Here is a 19,161-nt window from a genome sequence, read left to right as displayed (position 1 = left end):
ATGGTCATGTTTACTTACTGGCTCTCAATAAAGGAATGAATGTTTATACTGTATTGTGGTTTGTTTTCTAATCTCTGAAGGAAAACCCCTTTAAAAAAAATTCAGAAAAAAAAATTATTTAGAAAAACCGAGGGAAATGTTTTTTTTAAAACAGAAAAAAAAATGCTAAAAAAAAACAGGGAAAAAATATTTAATAGAACAGAAAAAAATACTTTTAAAAAACCCAAAGCTCCCGCACAAAAAATTCTGAAAAACTGCACTTTTTTTTCAAGTGAATGCAATACGTTTCTGTAAAATGCATAACAAAAAATAAAATGTAAATGCTATTACGCTAAAATTACACGATAACATAACAAAAGCCATACATGTGCTGGAAAGCACTAATAAAAAATGTATAAAAACATAAACTTTTTCAAATGCAAAATACCAGCATAAGTTAATTTATTACCATGACAACTTACAATTTAGTATCACTGTACAGTATAAATGTTTTTTGAAAAAGTATATTCTATATCAAGTACAGAATAAGAAAAAAATCCATTGTTTTGCAAGCCCACCCTTATAACCTGGTAAAAGGTTCCACTAACAAAATAAATGACTCCAAAGCCCCACTCGTCTTCATATTCTTCCGTATGCACCCTTGGCGCAACCTCGAGCAATCATCGCATGATTCACTACAATACAAGACATTCCAGCAGGTAAAACGCCATCCAACACAAACATACAGTATCACCTGATACAGGCAGCAGTGTGGCTCCAGCGGTGCAACATGAGGATTTGAAAAACTTCAAACTCAACACTTACAAAGCAGAGGGGCAATTTAAGTTGCTGTTATTATGATTGTACAGGTTGTAACACATTTTTAAATTGTATTTATATATGTATTTATTTTTTATTGAACCACACCTCTTGGAGGACTGTGAGGAATCTTAAAGTAAGACGGTGATCTCACCACAGTGTAGACTGATGGTGATGATGCATGAGGGACATTACGTTTGGCTCCAAAACTCCAGGTCCCCTTCTTTCTTTTCAAAGAAGATGAGCCCGAAATATATTTATGCCACAGTTCCACTCTCAAGCTGTCACCATGTATTTGTGTAATACGTAGATCTGCTGTTTTTAGCTTGCATTCATCATTTTCTGCCTCATTAGGGCTGGCTGGAGTTGATCCCATCTGACTTTGGGCAAGAGGCGGAGTACACCCTGGAATGGTCGCCAACCAATTGCAGAAGTCTTGAACACCCTTAATGAATGCTCACGCAAACTTAATGTCAGTTTTTTTATTCACCAATCAGCAGAATTCTTTTTTTTATTTTATTATTTTAAATGCATACTAGTCCCTTCCCCTGCAAATAATCTCTCTCTATATATATTGCTTCTGTAAAAACATCCATCATATTTGTGAAGGGTAACACGGACATTTATTTCTAAAATGTGTAATAGTTATCAAATGCAGTCTTTTGTGTAAGAGCTGGAACCGGCCCAAGGAGATCAAGTCCCATCCTGCAGCTAAAAGCTTGACTTCTATGCTCCTGTAACACTAATTTGGTTTTGTGTATTTTTATTATGTCATTATATTTAATTATGCAAACTTCATAATTTTCCAAAAATATTGATACTACAGTACATATTACAAAACCTAGTCCTAAAAAAAAACATCACACAATTAATATGTGACTTGCTAGGGTCTCACCACTCTCATAAACTAAGATATAAAATGTGCAGCTGTTATTATTTTACACGTGCATGGATTTCCCCGCCACACCCTCGAGTTCAAATGTTATTGAAAGATACAAGCTAATGTGATTACGTCAGTGTGTAAGGACCACCGCAGGTTGCACCGGGCCCACATGCGGGCTTCATCTGCTTACCGTAGAGCCCATGATGGAATGCAGCCTGCTTGCGCACACGTGAAGCTCGAAGATATCTCGACACCTCGCTGGGACATCCTGTCAAATCTCACACTGAGAGATTGGCTAAGCTCCTGTGATGAAAGGAGGTGGAAGACAACAAATGTCAGGTGGTTAACCAGCGATCTGACACCACTCTGACTGTATTCATCACAATTCACGTTTTGTTGCGCAACAACCTCGGATGAAAAAGGAAATACTGTAAAATCCCGTGAATAAGATTATTTTTTTTATGTGCAAAATAAATTAAATGATAAATTAGTAATAATAATATTTATTATCATTATTATTATTATTATTATTATTATTATTGTTAAATTAAAAATATCCGGTGAGAAACAGAGTTTAAGAGATTTAAAAGCAAAATATAGAAATTTAAAAAAGCTTACTAAAATTACAATAAAATAAAATAGAATAAAAAGCGTACAGTGCAAGAACAAGATTTTTTTTTTTAAACATCATATTAGGTATGAGAACCGAGCATCGTTTTAACTTGAATTTAAAAGCATTGACTCTTCATTGGTATGGTTTGAATTTTCCATCACTGTCACTGTAATTGTAGATGCAAATGACGATGTGACTCGGTGTAGGAAATGTTTTTTTTGTGGTTTTTCTGCCCATGATTTGAAAAGCTAGGCTGAGTGAAGATCCAAAGCCACTTTCAAGTGATAACCAGTATCTGGCCGCCTGATTAAAATATCTGAAACACTACATCAAAAACAAAAGATGAGCAGAGCTGCATTTTTGTTGGATGTAGATTAAAGTCAGCTAACAATGTTTGTTTCTGATAAGTGCACCATACTTTGATTGCTTAGTCAATAAGGGATTGGAGTATTTTAGTTTGGTGTTGTGTCAGCTGCTCCACATACTGTTACTTAGGTTCACACAGTAATTGTCAAGTGTAATTAAATGGCCCGATGCTTTCTTCAGGGAAAGCAGAATCCGTGTTGTCTTGTAGTGGCGTGTTTGAATTTACTGTCACTTTTTTAATTTCATGGCTTTAAGAGGCTGTCCCTTGTCGTCATGGTAACGAAATCCATATGTGGGATGGCTCACTCAAATTCAGCAAGACCAAAAACTTGGGTGTGTAAAGTCTGCTATAATTCTTGATCCTTGGGCTGTTTTGACAAAAGCATGCCACAGACACGATAACATGCATCATGTCCCCTCTAAATATGATGTGCTGATCTAATACCAAGGAAACTCCTAAAAGTTACATCTTTGTGCATCTAGAGAGAGAAGGTTCCCATTCTCCTGTGAGCTACCAGACAAGAGGGCAATGATAGATTGGTAACGCTACAAAAAAAGGAAAAGAAAAACCACAGTCCCCGAAAGCCAGTGCAACAAGAAAACATGTAAAGGTAAAGATCCAAAGAATGATGAAGGTCAAGATGACTGAAAAGTACAGGGAGGTTTGATTCCCAAAGGGCCACTGAATTCTCTCCCTTTTTTTTCTGTGCTTTTTCATGGTCCTTTCACTCCCAGGTCTGCACAGCTGTTTGCGGGCCAGGGGCTTCTTTCTCCAGAGCCCAGATGAAAGAGCTGCTATAAGCAGCCCTGCAGGTAGGTCTGCTAAAGCCATTGCTTTGGCTGTCCACTGCCCACCGCATGAAAAAAAAAAAAAAAAAAAAACACGCAGCGAGGCAATGGGAGAGGGAACCGAAAGGAGAGGAGGGCTTATGGAATATAGAGGGTGAGAATGAAAACAAGGACACTGTTAAAACAGATGGATGAAGAGAATTTAAGAGAGAATGATGGAAGAAAGGCTATAAGATGAGAAAATGTGGAGATGGCGCAATGGTACGAAAGGGAAAAAAGTGAGGGAGGTTGTGGATACCTGCTCTCTGGGAGCCGCAGACCTCCCGCCTCCTCGCCACCCCCGATACCAGGAATGATGTCTGCTTTTATTGACTTTGTTAAAGCGTTTTCAATGCTACTTCCTATGTGTTTACAAGATAATAAATCACAGCCCGCATGTGCATGTGTGCGATGGGGGTTACGGGGCGAAATATAGAAGGAAACGAGAGGAAGTCTTTGGACACGGCCAACAGCAACTTTGCAGCTTTTGGCCTCACTTCATGCAACATGCACTGTGGGGCCCTTTTTCTTCGTCACCTTCATCATACAATATATTCACGCAAGACTATCTTGCAATGAAAACAATAGCAGGCAGCATTTTTGTTGACATCAAGTCAACTTTTGGGAGTCTTTATTGCAAAATTCACTGCTCTGTTTGGGATCTCATAGTGACATACAATATTATAATATGTAGGACATTGCAGCTAAGGCCTTAAAAATCACAAAAATCATAAAATTACACCTGCCCAACCATCCATTTTCTATAGTGCTTACATGGTACAAGAAGAAGGGTACACTACAAATGATGTGGTGTTAAATTGAGTTAAAAATCTGGTGTTAATTATTTTGAGTTACTGGATGTTGATTTGGATGTTATTTGAAAAATAAATAAAAATAAAAAAAGCTCTACAGGTGGTGTTATTTCAGCAAGTCAAACTCATTGACTCCAGGCTGAGTTACCTTCCGGGCTCTTTTCTCTCTTTTCTCATTTGCCAAGAGTCGTGCGGGAACGAGACCTACAAGAAAGAATTTTGCAGCAACAAACATGGACATATCTCATGGCGTACTTTTTAGTGTTGTTGCCCCTCAAGTGCTAGGTACTAGGTTCGAGTCCCACTGTCTCCATTTGGCCTGGAAAATACAAACTTGTCAGGAAGTAAGATTAAAACTGTGAGAAATCAACACAAAAAGGAATGGAAATAATGCTTTGTGTATGAAAGTAACAACAAAACTGTGAGAAATTTATACCAAAAAATGAAAGGAAATAACACTTTTAAGTGTTAAAAAATAACACTCTTCTTCTTTTCCTTTCGGCTTTTCCCTTTAGGGGGTCAGTTGCCTCCATCGAACCCTGTCCTCTGCATCCTCTGCTCTCACACCAACTACCTTCATGTCCTCATCCATACATCCATAAACCTCCTCTTTGGTCTTCCTCTAGACCTCCTGCCTGACATTTAAACTCTGCATCCTTCTGTCAGTACACTCACTATCTCTCCTCTGGACATGTCCATGACTTTATCTCCAAAGCCTCTAACACGTGCTGTCCCTCTGATGTACTCATTCCTGATTCTATCCATTCTGGTCACTCCCAAAGAGAACCTCAGCATCTTCATCTCTGCCTCCTGTCTTTTCCTCAGTGGCACTGGCTCCAGACCAAACAACATCGCTGGTCTCACCACAGTTTTATACTATCACACCTGACATTTTTCTCCACACACTTCTTCACTTATTTTCCACACTCTCCAATGCTCTGGACTATTGACCCTAAATACTTGAACTCCTCCACCTTCTTGATCTCTTCTCCCTGTAACCTCACTCTTCCACTTGGGTCCCTCCCATTCACCCGCGGATACTTTGTCTTGCTACGGCTAACCTTCGTTCCCCTCCTTTCCAGGGCAAACCTCCACGCCTCCAACTTCTCCTCCACCCGTTCCCCGCTCTCACTACAGATCACAATGTCATCCGCAAACATCGTAGTCCATGGAGATTCCTGTCTAACCTCGTCTGTCATCCTGTCCATTACCATAGCAAACAAGAAGGGGCTCAGAACTGATCCCTGATGTACTCCACTTTGAACTCCTCCCTCACACCTACAGCACACCTCACCACTGTCTTACAGTCCTCGTACATGTCCTGCACCACTTGAACATACAACTACTCTTTCCCATAGCTAGCACTAAAATTGTGATAAATTAAAGGAATTAAAGGAACGAATAGAACACTTTATGGTTAAAAGTAACAGCAAAACTGTGAGAATTTAACGCCCAAAAAAATGATAGGAAATAACACTTTTAAGTGTTAAAGAAATAACACTGATAATGTGAAAAAATAACACTGATAGGTGAAAGTAGATAACACTCTAAAGTGTAAAAAGTTCACTTTTATGTGTTAAATAATAACACTATGGGTGTTGTAACTTCACTCTACCAATGAGGTAAATTTTTACACTTTTGGAAAAGTAAATTCAACTTGGAACTGGTGAGAACTATAAAAACTTAGGCAAAGTGTTCAATTTAATACTACGAGAGTTAAATTTACACTTCCAATTTTACTGTGTACATTTTGGGATGCTCGTCAACCAATTACATTCTCTAAAGTAAATCCCCCATTTGACAGCTAATGTGGTTAATATTTTATGCTAAAACCCTCAAATAAAACAGTTAAGTCTCGTTTGTGCATCTATTTTATGACATGACCACAATGAAGCTTTGACAGGAAAACTTCTGGTTCTAGTCCACTTAAAAAAGTCGAATTTCTAATCAGGTGCCTACAATGAAAAAAGTCATGGATACTTTTATTCCATATGGTCACGAAAGAAATCAAATTTCTCAATAAAAAAGAGGTGACGCTCGCCTGACGTTGGCCTGAAGCAACCTGTTGCGGTTGTCACTGGCGTTGTCATTCAGCGAAATCCTTTTCCAGTCCCCGAAACTATTTTTCCTACTTCATGGCGGAAGTAATATTCTTAACTGACTTACAAGTCTAAAAAGACTAAAGATCATAAAATGTCAAGTCAACCCCATCTTTGATGACAAGTGATCAACGCATATAGGTTAAATTATTACCCTTCTACTAAAAAATAGCAAACAAGCAGAAACAAAAAAATTAACAATCAATACAAACTTATTGAAAATGTATTAAATCCAACATTACGACTTGAAAATAGTTTTCTTCAAAGACATTCCTAGATGATTTTACTAAGCTGTTGACCAAGCTTTATGTGCAAGTTTCTTCCTTCCATCTATGGGTCACTTGTGGAGTTGCTCCTTTAGTGCAGATTAATGAAGGAGGCGTGTGATGGTAAATATATTTGTATTCAGTACCAAGTTCCCACATATAAAATACAGTATTAGCACTCTAGGCACACTCCAAACTAACACATTGCATTCCAGGCTATTCTTGCTACACAGACATCTTGCCTGACAATTTGCCTTTAGCGCTTTGTTATATACTAATATACTAATATATTTATACATATATATATATATATATATATATATGTGTACTTGAAATATATGATATAGATGTCAACATTTTTTACAAAGATAATAAATGTTTTTTTCTGAAAATGTTTGTCAAATGCATGACTGTGGATTGGTAGACCTTAGATTTGCCGGAATTTAAAAACACTCCCGATGGCCATCACATTGTAAAAAAAAAAAACCTCCACTGACTGTACATTCAGTGTTTTATGAAGCAATGTATTACCATTTTTAACTGTCATTGTGGGGCCATTAGTAATGTAATGGTTCAAAACTGACTTGCGGTTAGCGGGAAATTGATTCTCACTCAATGCCCCATTGACAATCATCCAGGGCTGGACTGGCCATCTGGCATACAGGGCAGATGCCCAGTGGGCCGGTGTCTTTTGGGGCCAATGTGGTGCTATTCAATTATTTTTCCTCCCCTCCATTTTACCCCAAGAGACCGGCCCACAATTTAGAGGGAGCAGCCCATTAAGCCATTTAAATATAGAGAGCAAACTGAACCAATAAACATCAGCGGTAGAGCTACATGGTAGCTAAAGGCAGGCCTAAGTTAAAATGCCAGGGCCGATTATTTATGCCAGTCCAGTCCTGCAATCACCCATGGCTAACTGGTGACTAGTCCAGTGTGTAGTCGGTCTCTTGCTAAGTCCCACCCGTGCTCGTGACCCTCAACAGCAGTGAAAAAAGGATGAACGGCACTGTCATTGGGGTTGGTCGTTCTCTATTTTTCTCAGAATTAACTTCAGAGGCCCTCCTGCACTTCATGACAGTGCCCTGAAGAATTGTAGTAAGTTGTATTGTCATGTGCTCAGCGGTGCAAAGTATGTAGTTCGCAATGTTTGTGTTCAGCTGAAGGCGGGCAAATAAGTCATGTTTTTTTCTGACAGAGACCTTGAAAAATATTAGCTGGTATATGACTGTTTTATAGGAGTGGCAACCGCTGCAGTGGCCAAAACATTCCTAAATAAAATTAAACTGCACTAATAAACTTACCACCAGAGGGAGCTAGAACTGCACAAATGAAATACAACCTCGGCTTTTTAACAGACGCGCTGCTTTTAATATTGTGATATGACGATGACGATATTGTGGCAATTTTAATATTGCAATATTCACGATATTGCAGTTATCATTACATTTCTACAAATTACTGTTAAACCACAACCAGATCGCCAAAGCCACCAAGCCTTACCCCTTCAAACCTGTAGCATGACGTCATCAGCAGGCACAAGTCTTCATGATTGGCAGTCATAGTAGCCAATCGGAGCCAGTGTGTTTACATTCAAACCAGAATAAACCTTCTGTTGCTTATTTTTTCTTAATTTTCTTATTTTTTTCTTAATTTTCTTATTTTTTTCTTAATTTTCTTATTTTTTTCTTAATTTTCTTATTTTTTAAACCTCCTAAAAGCAATAAATAATTATGTTTATGTAGAATTAGCTGGCCATTCGACTAATTTGAAATGTCTTTTGGAAACTTCTAAAAAAAAAAACGTTTTTTATTTTTTAAAGTAGTGAAAATAGTTACTTTACTTGATAATGAGTTACTTTCATTATGAAGTAATTCAATTACTAACTCAGTTACTCTTTATATCAAGTAATTAGTAATTATAACTAATGACTTTTAAAGGTAACATTCCCAAGAACACCGTATGAAATTACATTTAATTACAAAAAAAAATATTCAGGATCAGTAGTTTCTCCTAAATTTCAATGGGCCGTCCAAAAATACAATCAACACTTCAATTGTCAGTTTCCAACAAAACGCTCAGTATTTTCTGAGAGTGAAAACATTCAAATATCAGTAATAGAGTTCATTGCAGGAATAAATTCAATATATCATTTGTACATGAACAAATTGAAAAGTGTGTCGTAATTTGTGTGGTTTCAGTTTCATTATATAGTTCGTAATGTAGCAAAGCATCAGTGTATAATTCCAACAGAAGCTTTCCACACAATAATAGTGGCCGGGGGTTTGGGGTGTCACTGCCATGGAGTGACGCTCATGTCAATATGCCATATTTGGTCGTTTCCACACCCTCCATCGCCCTTCATACTGTTTTTCTCTCTTCATCTATTGTATCGACTGCTTTCCATTGGCCTCATTTTAGCGTGTGTACTTTTATGTCTCACATTAGCGAGGGGAATGATACCTCTCACTAAATGGTAGTCTACTCAAGTGCAGTCTCAGACATTCAGTCAGTCATCCCCGGAGAATCAGTGCAGTGCATCGTTGCCAAAATGTTTCTCTCCTTTTTCTCAGCTCCCACTGATCTCTGTCTTTGTCCTCACTCACTGATACAGTACCTTGTATTCGTTAGTGACGTGATCCAAATGAGAAAAGCAGCGTTGGGAAGGCCGAGAGAAAAGGGGAAAAGAATGGGGATCTGTGGCAAAACTTGGATAGGTTTCAACTTTTCCGAAAGGCCTTGAAGCTGAAGGTTTTTAGAGAATCCCAGGAGACAGAAGTCAGTTAGGTATGTCAAATATATTTATACACTCGCTGGACACTTCATTAGGTACACCTGCGCTACATTTGAGAGATCAATACAAGCGCTATATCAAAACTACTCACTGTAACTGTACTGCATCTTACTGTGAGCTGCTTTTTTAGTGAAATAGAAACAGAGGTTGAGTAACAAATTAAATGTATTGTAATTCAACACATTTTAGGTACACTCTAAAAAGAGAATTGTTGACCAACTTGAAAAAAATCACTTAATTAAATTGGATTAAGTTAATCCAAAGTGAATATATTAATTTAATATATTCACTTTGAATTAACTTAATTCATTCGTGTGTTACCATTTGAAGTGATTTTCTTTGGGGGGGGGGGGGGTCAACAATTCTCTTTTTAGAGTGTACTTTTTAAAGTTTTTTTTTTTTTAGAATTTTTAGTTCTACATTATTCTTGTTTAGTGTATTCTATTTGGCTAATTATAATCCAATCCACTACGTTCTAGTTTGATGTTAAAGTTACGTGTGTTATTTGACGGGACAATCTGGTGTTGTTGACATGTCCCATTCTATTATTATGCTTTCATTTTTATGTTGCTTAATTCAAACCACCTAATTTTTTCAGTATTCACAAACATCCCCCCCACCTCCACTAAAAAGTAACATTTACTCTGTATATATTTTACATTTCTTGCTTTTTACTAAAAGCTATTTTTATTAATTTATTTATTAATTAATGCGTCAACATTAAAACCTCAAAACAATAAAACACTGACTCACTTAACTTTAATGACAAAAGCAGAAGGTGATTGGTGTCTCATGAACAAATAATAATAACACATTTTTATTTGTATAGTGCTTTTCTAGAGACTCAAAGACTACTAAAAACTACAAAAAGTCAAAAACTAAACAAAACTGCTGTTCCGCTTTTTGGATGTCTCTACTGTTAATACTTAATTCTCATAACATAAGTTTTAATAAATGAAATGTTTGTTTGTTTTTTCAGCTTCAGGTTTGATCTATTACAAAACGTGCATCAGTTCCCAAATATTGGACATTACAGTCGAGGTCATGGACAGCAAACTTGAAAAAAAGTGATGTGCTTTGATTTATTTAACAGCATAGTCTAAAATGTTCTTTTAAGCATTTTGGGCTTGTTAAAAGCATTTCTCAGCATGTACATACAATTGAACAATTGTATATTATTATCTTGTAATGAAGTTCTAAACAAGGTGAAACACAAACAAATAGACTATGCTTTTCAGCTTTGTAAACTCTCTAGTAGAGACAAAATGGTTGACTTACATCAACAAGAATTGTGTGAGGAAGAACAAAAATCCAACAATCATCTCAACATTGTAATAAGTCATTTTTTTCTACAAAATCTTTCTGGGTACTTACTGTAAAGTAGTCAATCTAAAAGAAAGACAAAAACTGGCATATTTGGAGAGAGGTCATTTTTTACATTTCACTGATTGCAAATTTTAATACGGTAAAGTCATATTTCAACAAGAGGACTTTGTTGAAGGTACTGCTGCATAATCTAACCTAACTTGATGTTATGATGACTTATCAAGCATGTGGATGGATTGCTTGAGGGGGGGTCAGCTCAAAGCTGAACAAGGTGCTGAATTGTTCCAGGTGTCAAAATCCATTGTTCCAGTGTCCCGCTGGAACTAATGAGGCAGGTCCATTTTCACCCCCTAAATGGTTAGAATGACTGATTTATGACTACATGACAGCTTCAACTCACATTATAATGTATATTTTAAATGTTACTCTTACACAGCTGCTCTGTGTGTGTGTGAAAAACGGGGCTGCATTTATGAAGCAAAAGCAAGGGTCATACAATGTGCTATGGCTCATTTAGCCAGTTTAAGGTAAACCTTTGGTAAAGTGAATATGGAGACTTTAAATAAAGATATGGAGATGTGAGGTGGACGGTGTTTTAAAAGGTCAGTGTGTAGGATTTAGTGCCATCTAGTGGTGAACTAATAATTATTTTCTTTTTTTAATCCACTACTAATTTCAGTAATATCCAGAAAATATTTTTGCTACGGATACCCAGAGGACAATTTTGTGAACGTATTTAGCCTTGGTAGTGTGTATAGCTAGTGTCAGACCCAATGGGTTGACCGCTGCTTACCTTCTACAGCTGGGGCCTGCAGGTGACCGTCGCTGAGTCCCGTCCCTAGCTCTCGCTAGCTTTTGCTAGCTTCTCCCGCTAGCCACTCCAGCAAGTTCTTGCTAGCCAGTCTTGCACGCCGTTCCTGCTAGCTCCTGCCTACTACCAATAATAATTGGTAGTAATTGGTGGTAGGCTTGCAAAGTGTGGTTTCTCCGAGGCACCGTAGTGCACGCGCTGCAAAATTGTTGCATTCTATTAGTTCACCACTAGAAGGCACTAAATCCCACACACTGTCACTTTAAATAATTCTGTGTTCAGCGTGTCTTGTCGTGATTATGCACATTATTTACTTCATTGTTTCAAAGGGGAACATTCATCTGTTTATGCATGTAATATGTATTTCTTTGCTAGAAAGTTTATTCATGGTAAGATTGTGAGACTGATCCCAAAAACATATATAATTGGTGAAAATCATGCCTCCGTTCAAAACTTGTTTAACTGTTCAGTGGAAGTTCACACAATTAAGTCCAGCTTCCAGCAGAGTCCGCACAAAAGTGGAACCGTTGTATCCCTCTGCAGGAGGCCCCTCCGTGTCTTTGTCACCGTTGAGCAAACAGGTAAATGTAATTGCATGCTTTCGATGCACAAAGACCGAAAGAAAAGCACAGCAGGCCCTGCGCAAACTTCTGAAAATCAAACCAGGATTGTAGAAAGCTCATTTGTATCCATGCAGCTATATGTCATGTGAAAACCATTTTGTGTCATGTGTTCACATGGAATACATATTACTTACATATGTAGGATGAAAAAGTACATCGAGGTCTGCCCTGTGGGATCGGCAAGCACCTCTAACCTGCAGACAGGGAATATGTTAATGTAACTGGAGATGTTCTTAAGTACATGCCAGGAAAGTTTTCCATGTGGACATTTGTGCTAATAGAAAAACAATTGCGATGTGGATGAAGATACACTCGATTGTCATTGACATGCTGTGGTTTGTGGTCTGGGAAAGGGGGCACTCGTGCTACATGCCATGCGGTTGCATGTGAAGCCACAAATAAACTCAATGGTTCACTTCTCACCTCGCTGCTAGGTGCATGTAAAGATTTTAAACAAGTATTCGGTTTCAAATGTGCTCCAGCTTGAAAGCCCCGCCTGCTCTCGTTGAGGATGTTGACTTTCCCGCAAGTTTAGCTATTTAAATGTTGGAGGGAGGCACATGCTGCTTCTGGACTGGAGAGGGTACACGCGCGAGTGGAGAGGGACATTGGGCTTTTATTATCTGAACAACAAACACCGAGAATTTGTTTAGTGGTGTGGATTTGCCATCTTATAATGTTTACTGTGCGTATTTCTGGTGCGTAAGGTTCCGTGCGTTAACGTTCACGCTACAGAACTCACAACAAATTGATGAGGATTTCAATATAAATTAATTAACTTTTTGGACAACTTTTTAAGAACGATTAATCCACAGGTGTCATGTGAACAGCAGCGCTCATGCCGGACTTTCATTTTGGATTGTCACTTTGGATTTTTTTTTTTTTTGAGTTTAATGAAATGGAGCTGCCAGACCTTCACCTACAAGGGACACGTCTGAGGAATTTTTGGAGCTATTAATTCCAACCAAACAAGTCGTGCTTAAAGCTGTGAGGATTCAGAAGCAGGGGGGACTTAATTTTTGAGACGTTTTAGCAGCGAATCAGTGGAGTATTCATGAATCAATATTTGAATTACTACAAGATGAGGCTGAGGGCATCGAGGTTTGGTTATCTGTAAGTACAAAAATATTTTTTTTACGAATGCATGTGTGGATTAATTCATTAAAATAAAATATTTTCATTCTTTTTTTCCAACAGGTTACTCCACTTCACAGCGCTTTGCTTTTACGCACAGGTAACTTTTTTCTCTCTCACTAAAACCTCTTAATAACAGCTCTAATATAGGATTCAATGCGTAAAAATAAAAAGGTAGGTATGTGAACATTGCGCGTCTGCACACGTCTGCAGTGGGCTGCAATAATAATGAAAACATTTTATTAGGAGGGCTTCGGCAATTGGCAAAAATTCAAACATCTTGAAAAGTGGCAAGATCCCACTTTGACAGGTGATTGTTAAAACATATGTGGACGGCTGTATTGAGGGCGGGGGAGTCAAGAAGGGGGTGAAAGATCACTGCTGGTAAAGGAAAATAACGAACAGGGGAATTGTCATCCCCGAGGGTCCCCGAACGGATCCTTAAAAGAGCCGCAAACGCCACTGTCAAATAAAATCAAATTAAATTAATCGTTTAAAACTATTCCAATAGTGTGGTTCTCCGCAGTCGCTGAAATGATTCAAATGAAATCAACGCGTGTGCTTGCTGTTGTCCTGCAGAACACAGTGCAGTCTCCTCCTAATTTCAAGCACCATGTCACCGAGCAGAGTCGGCTGTCGGACCGGATGAGCCGCCGGTTAACTCGAACGTACCAGCTGTACAGTCGGACCAGCGGCAAACACGTCCAGGTGCTGTCCAACAAGAGGATTAACGCTAACGGGGACGACGGAGCGGCGCACGGTAAGCACACACGTACAGCACCCAACATTTTTTAAAAACTCACAACTGCTAAACACTACTGCCCGTCCGAATGGAGAATTCATTTAAATGTATTTTAGAATACGGCAATAGTATGCTTGTTTGTGTTATAGCATGAACATGTCCATGATAGTGATAGACCTGTTATAAGTTTAACAGAGTTAGTAATTAACTTTTGGTTTCCTTCGCTGTACATGAGAGAGGGGAACAAAGTAAACATGTTAAAAATGCGATGGTGGAAAAAAACAGAACAAAAAAACACTATAACAAACACGTTGCCAGGTGTAAACTGCAGTGGCCAGTCAGTGTATGTGCCATTTCATCAAAAGCTTCATATATTTGAATAAAATATGCCTGTAAAATTGACCTTGGTAACTATTATTAAATTGAAGCCTACAGACCTGAAATGATGATGTAAAATCTTGCAGGGCTTTTAAAAGTTAATTCACCATTTTTAACAGAATCTCAGGAACACTGTGGTTGAAAATCAACAGTGTGCAAAGTGTATGTGGTGAAAAGCACTTTTATTAGTGTCGGTTTTGGCTGCCTCTAGTCTAGAAGAACATTAGGCATAGGAGGACAAGTGAGTGATTACAACAGAAGCTTGAAGTTAAGCGTCAAGTTATTTTATGTGCTTGTGGACTGGGGGCAGACTATTGTTGACAGGAATATTATACGTTGCAAAAGTCTTGACCCCAAGCGGGTTGGGTTGTTTTTCCACCACAGCCTCCATCCATCCAATGTCTGCTTTTTGGAGGCTCATTATATCGATCAGTTGTATTGCTTTTTGAGTTCAGTGTATTCGTCTCTTTGTTTCATGTAGTCTTTTATCTTTTGGATTTCTCTACTCACATTCTAGTTCTCACACACACCTATAATGTCACTTTTGTAAGTGGCCCAGGTGGCCAGCGGCGCTTTGTTTCCTCCCTCATTTGAAGTGCATCACGGCACTGTATTTACTCACCCTGCGGCATCCTAAAAGAGGGAACGCATATGTGTCATCTTTGCAATTCTGGTTCATTGGACAGCGTGTTTTAAAGAGTTCTCATGCAGTGAATGCCCTTCAAAGGGATACTTGAATCATTTAGCCATTTTCAGGAATAAAAAGTGTCGTATTTAAAAAAAAAAAAATCCCACTTGCTATCGACTGAAAATGACATCACAGGTGCTCAGAGCTCAAGTAACGACCAATCACGGCTCAACTGTTTTCTGTGTTTGGTCATATGATGTTTGCAAACTGAGCCATGATTGGTTGTTACCTGAGCACTGAGCACACGTGATGTCATTTTCAGTCAACAGCAGGTGGCAAATTGCGTTGATAAAGATATTAATTGTACATGAAAAATAATGAAGTTATGAAATTAATTACAGACAAGAACTTTTGAAGGCTAAATGAGTCAAGTATCTCTTAGTGAAGTGATTCATGACATCCTCCATTGTGCTTTTAGAGTTTATTCAGAGAAAAGCAGTAATATTATTGCTCGTGCCACGTCTTCTCATAATTTGGCTTGTGTTTGCCTGTGCAGCTAAGCTGGAGGTGGAGACAGACTCCTTCGGGAGTCGTGTGCGGATCAGAGGGGTGAAGAGTGGATACTACATATGCATGAATAAGCGAGGGAAGCTGATTGGAAAGGTAAGGCGGCACCGTGAGTTTGGAAATGGCTCAAACACATTTGGGACGAAAAGTGTGAAATAGTTGAACGGATTAACAAAAGAAGAAAATCTTAGTCCTGTTAAATCATTTGCTGTCTGACTCAGACAGCAAACGGGTTTGTTCCGATAAAGGCGTAGTAAGGAAAGTTTTAGGAGAGCAGCTGTTAAAAAGCCACTGATGAGCAGCAAGCAGGTATTTGAAGCCGCTGCTATATCTCTGGAGACAAACACAATGCAGAATCTTCCAAAAACTTGCAGTCATGCGCAAAGCTGTATTTTAGCCACACCTAACCAATGCTTTAAAAGGAGAAACTATTCTAGTGGCGTCAGGGATACATGAAGACTTGTTTTATTCATGGAACAGTGCAGTGTGACTTTGAATGCTTAAAGAGGAAATCAACCCCGAAATGTTCTTCACAATTTGTTGTATGGAGTCCCACTAGTCTAAACACGGTATCCTGATTAATATTGCATTTGTGGAGAATAAATCAAGCAGCAAAATCAACCTGGCTTCATCCATCTCAGGGGGCGGCCATTTTGCCACTTGCTGTCAACTGAAAATGACATTACAGTTACTCAGGCCTTAGGTAACGACCAATCAGGCCTCATCTGTTGTCTGAGTTTGGTCATGGGACATTTGGTCATGCAATGTTTGCAAGCTGAGCTCCGGTTGGTAGTTGTTATCAGAGCCCTAGAAGTTTGATGTCATTTTCAGTTGACAGCAATGTCAAAATGGCCGCACCCTGAGATGGATAAAAACAGGTGGATTTTGCTGCTTAATTCATATTCTACAAATGCAATATTAATCAGAATACTGTGTTTAGACTCGTGCGAGCGCAAAGGTTTAACATATTATCGTGAAAAATTTTTTGGGGTTGACTTCCACTTTAAGGTGCTCTTATGCTGATTCAATGTGATCTTTATGGATAATGATCAAAATATGACAGATTTTTTTTTCAAGAGTTACAACACATTTGTTTTTGCAATAAAGTTATGCACAATAATTTGAACCACGTCACATGTCTGCAAATGTTTGCCCAGAACTTTTTTTCTCAGGCTCAATCATAACTGAGTTAGTTATGATAGGCAGAAGCGGGGCTGGACTGGCCATCTGGCATTCAGGGCAGATGCCCGGTGAGCCGGTGTCTTTTGGGGCCAATGTGGTGCTATTCAATTATTATTTTCCTCCATTTTACCCTGGGGGACCGGCCCACAGTTTAGAAGGTGCAGCCCATCCATCCATTTACAATATAGAGTGCAAATTGAACCAATAAACATCAGTGGTAGAGCTATGTGGCAGCCAAGGGTGGTCGGCAATCGGGCTGGTACCGGCGGGCCTAAGTAAAAATGCCAGGCCCGATTATTTGTGCCAGTCCAGTCCTGGGCAGAAGGAAAACATTTGCATATTCCAGCCACGCCCACAATACTCTGTATTGAATGTAAAGTATATAGGACACGTACACAGTAAATACAGTAAATGTTCCCACGCATATTCGTAAGTCGCAGATAAAAAAAATATCTATTTATTTGGCACCATCTTGTGTCATCTTGTTGCCAAGGAACTAATGTCAATGTTAGTTGAGGAGCTTTATTTAGACAAAAGCAGTGCTTTCCCACCATCATGCGGCATCTGTGGACAATTTTAAAGCTTTTTCATTGTAAAATGGAATAAATGTTTCCACTTTCTGAGTGTCAAAATACATCTGCATCATGCAACTTTTCTCCTTTTTTTCCCCCAGAAGAAGGGAAGAGGCAAAGATTGTATCTTTACCGAGATAGTTCTGGAAAATAACTACACAGCGCTCCAGAACGCCAAATATGAGGGCTGGTTCATGGCTTTCACACGCAAGGGCCGTCCACGGAAGGCCTCAAAGACCAAGCAGCACCAGAGAGAGGCCCACTTCATGAAGCGGCTACCTCGCGGGCACTTGCTGAGCGAGAGAAGACCATTTGATGTCCTGCCGCTCTCTGTTCTTCCTTTAAGCAAGCGGACTAAACATTCCCATCAGCAGCGAGCAGTGGGCCGCTGAGGGCCGACAATGTGGACAAATCATCATGGACAATCTTACACTAGGAGGAGGGGGGGGGGGGACAATTCACTTTTCACAGTCAAATGCCACTTTTCGTGGACTCATTATGTCATCCTGCGCTCTGGATTTTATGTACACATTGACTGTCTAATATGCATTATTTCCAATTTAGTGAGACAATGTTTGTTTGGATTAATAGGAAGATATTGCTTGGTTAGAAGTTCAGCGATTAAGAATGTTTAAAGGGGAAGTCAACCCCCCAAAATTTTGGGGGACAATAATATGTTGTATGCATGTATATATATATATATATATATATATACGAGTTAAGAAGCAAAATCCATCTCATAGGGCTGCCATTGCTCAAGTCTCAGGTAACAACCAATCATTGGTCGTTGCCTGAGCCCTGAGCAACATTGCTGTCATCTTCAGTCGACAGCAAGTGGCAAAATGGCCGCCCCCTGATATAGATAAAAATGGCTGAATTTTGCTTCATAACTCTTATTATACAAATGTAATATTATTCCGAATGTCATGTTTAGACTAGTGAGGTCACATATATCATATTATTGTCAAGAAATGTTTAAGATTGACTTCCACTTTAAAGTACAATGAAGCTAAACAAGGCAGCTATCTCTGTTTTCAGTTGACATCTAATTTGCTTGAGGAGGTCATTTTGGAATTTTTCAACATCTATGAATATATTTTTCCTGTAAAAATGTAAATGACATCAAATCGATATTTATTGTAGAGTGTATATTAAAACCACTAAAGAATCCAAAGCATCTTGGCTTTTCGGGGGGGATGGTTTTGGAATCAAGTGAACATTTGCCCACCACCCCCTTAAAATAAAAAGAAGGAAAAAAAACTGTTGTCCCCCCCCCCCCCCCCCCCCCTTCACGTTGGAGACCCAGATAACTGAGGGGCAATATCTGTGACAGGCCACAGAGTTGAATGTGCTCAGCAAGTGAGACTTGGACCTGAATGGCTGGAGCTACGCATTAAAAGCGATGAGGTCAGCCCACCATTTTGGCCCAAACAAAGGTTACCACCATGTAGTTGCATTTCTCACGATCGCGCACCGTAACCCTCTGATCAAATGGGCCTTTGTCAAAGCTCATATAAAAGGGCATGTTATACAATAGTGGGTTCGAATAATAACACGAGGAGGGGTCAGTTATCAAAAAGAAGCCAGTCACACAGGGAGGGGTTGGAGGGGATGCTGGGCGCAGAAAAAAAACATCAGGGCCTGTGTGGCGAAATGTGGCATGGACTGAAAGAGGGGGAATGGCTGGGAAGAGGCATTCGGGAGTGAAAGGGAGGCAGAAAAAGGAAACCTCTTCCCAC

At 39.0% G+C, this 19,161-nt stretch overlaps 1 protein-coding gene across 2 annotated transcripts; it reads left to right on the top strand.

Moving 5' to 3' along the window:
* The first annotated feature begins 12,806 nt into the window (after positions 1 to 12,806).
* On the top strand, positions 12,807 to 17,833 carry fgf8b (fibroblast growth factor 8b). Of its 2 annotated transcripts, none has more exons than XM_086082600.1 (5): positions 12,807 to 13,332; positions 13,417 to 13,453; positions 13,933 to 14,113; positions 15,658 to 15,764; positions 17,527 to 17,833. In XM_086082600.1, exons 1-5 carry the CDS (start codon positions 13,274 to 13,276, stop codon positions 17,812 to 17,814), a joined length of 672 nt encoding a protein of 223 aa, XP_085938726.1. In that variant the 5' UTR covers positions 12,807 to 13,273; the 3' UTR covers positions 17,815 to 17,833. The 2 variants fall into 2 exon arrangements, with proteins under 2 accessions (XP_085938726.1, XP_085938725.1); XM_086082599.1 differs by having other exon boundaries at positions 17,524 to 17,833.
* Positions 17,834 to 19,161: the final 1,328 nt, after the last annotated feature.

This window comes from Leptonotus elevatus, chromosome 8 (assembly GCF_054856555.1).
Source record: "Leptonotus elevatus isolate MCC_2025b chromosome 8, RoL_Lele_1.0, whole genome shotgun sequence".
Classification (NCBI taxonomy): Eukaryota; Metazoa; Chordata; class Actinopteri; order Syngnathiformes; family Syngnathidae; genus Leptonotus; species Leptonotus elevatus.
Note: the sequence above shows the minus strand (reverse complement) of the source record. Positions and strands in the feature narration are given on the sequence as shown.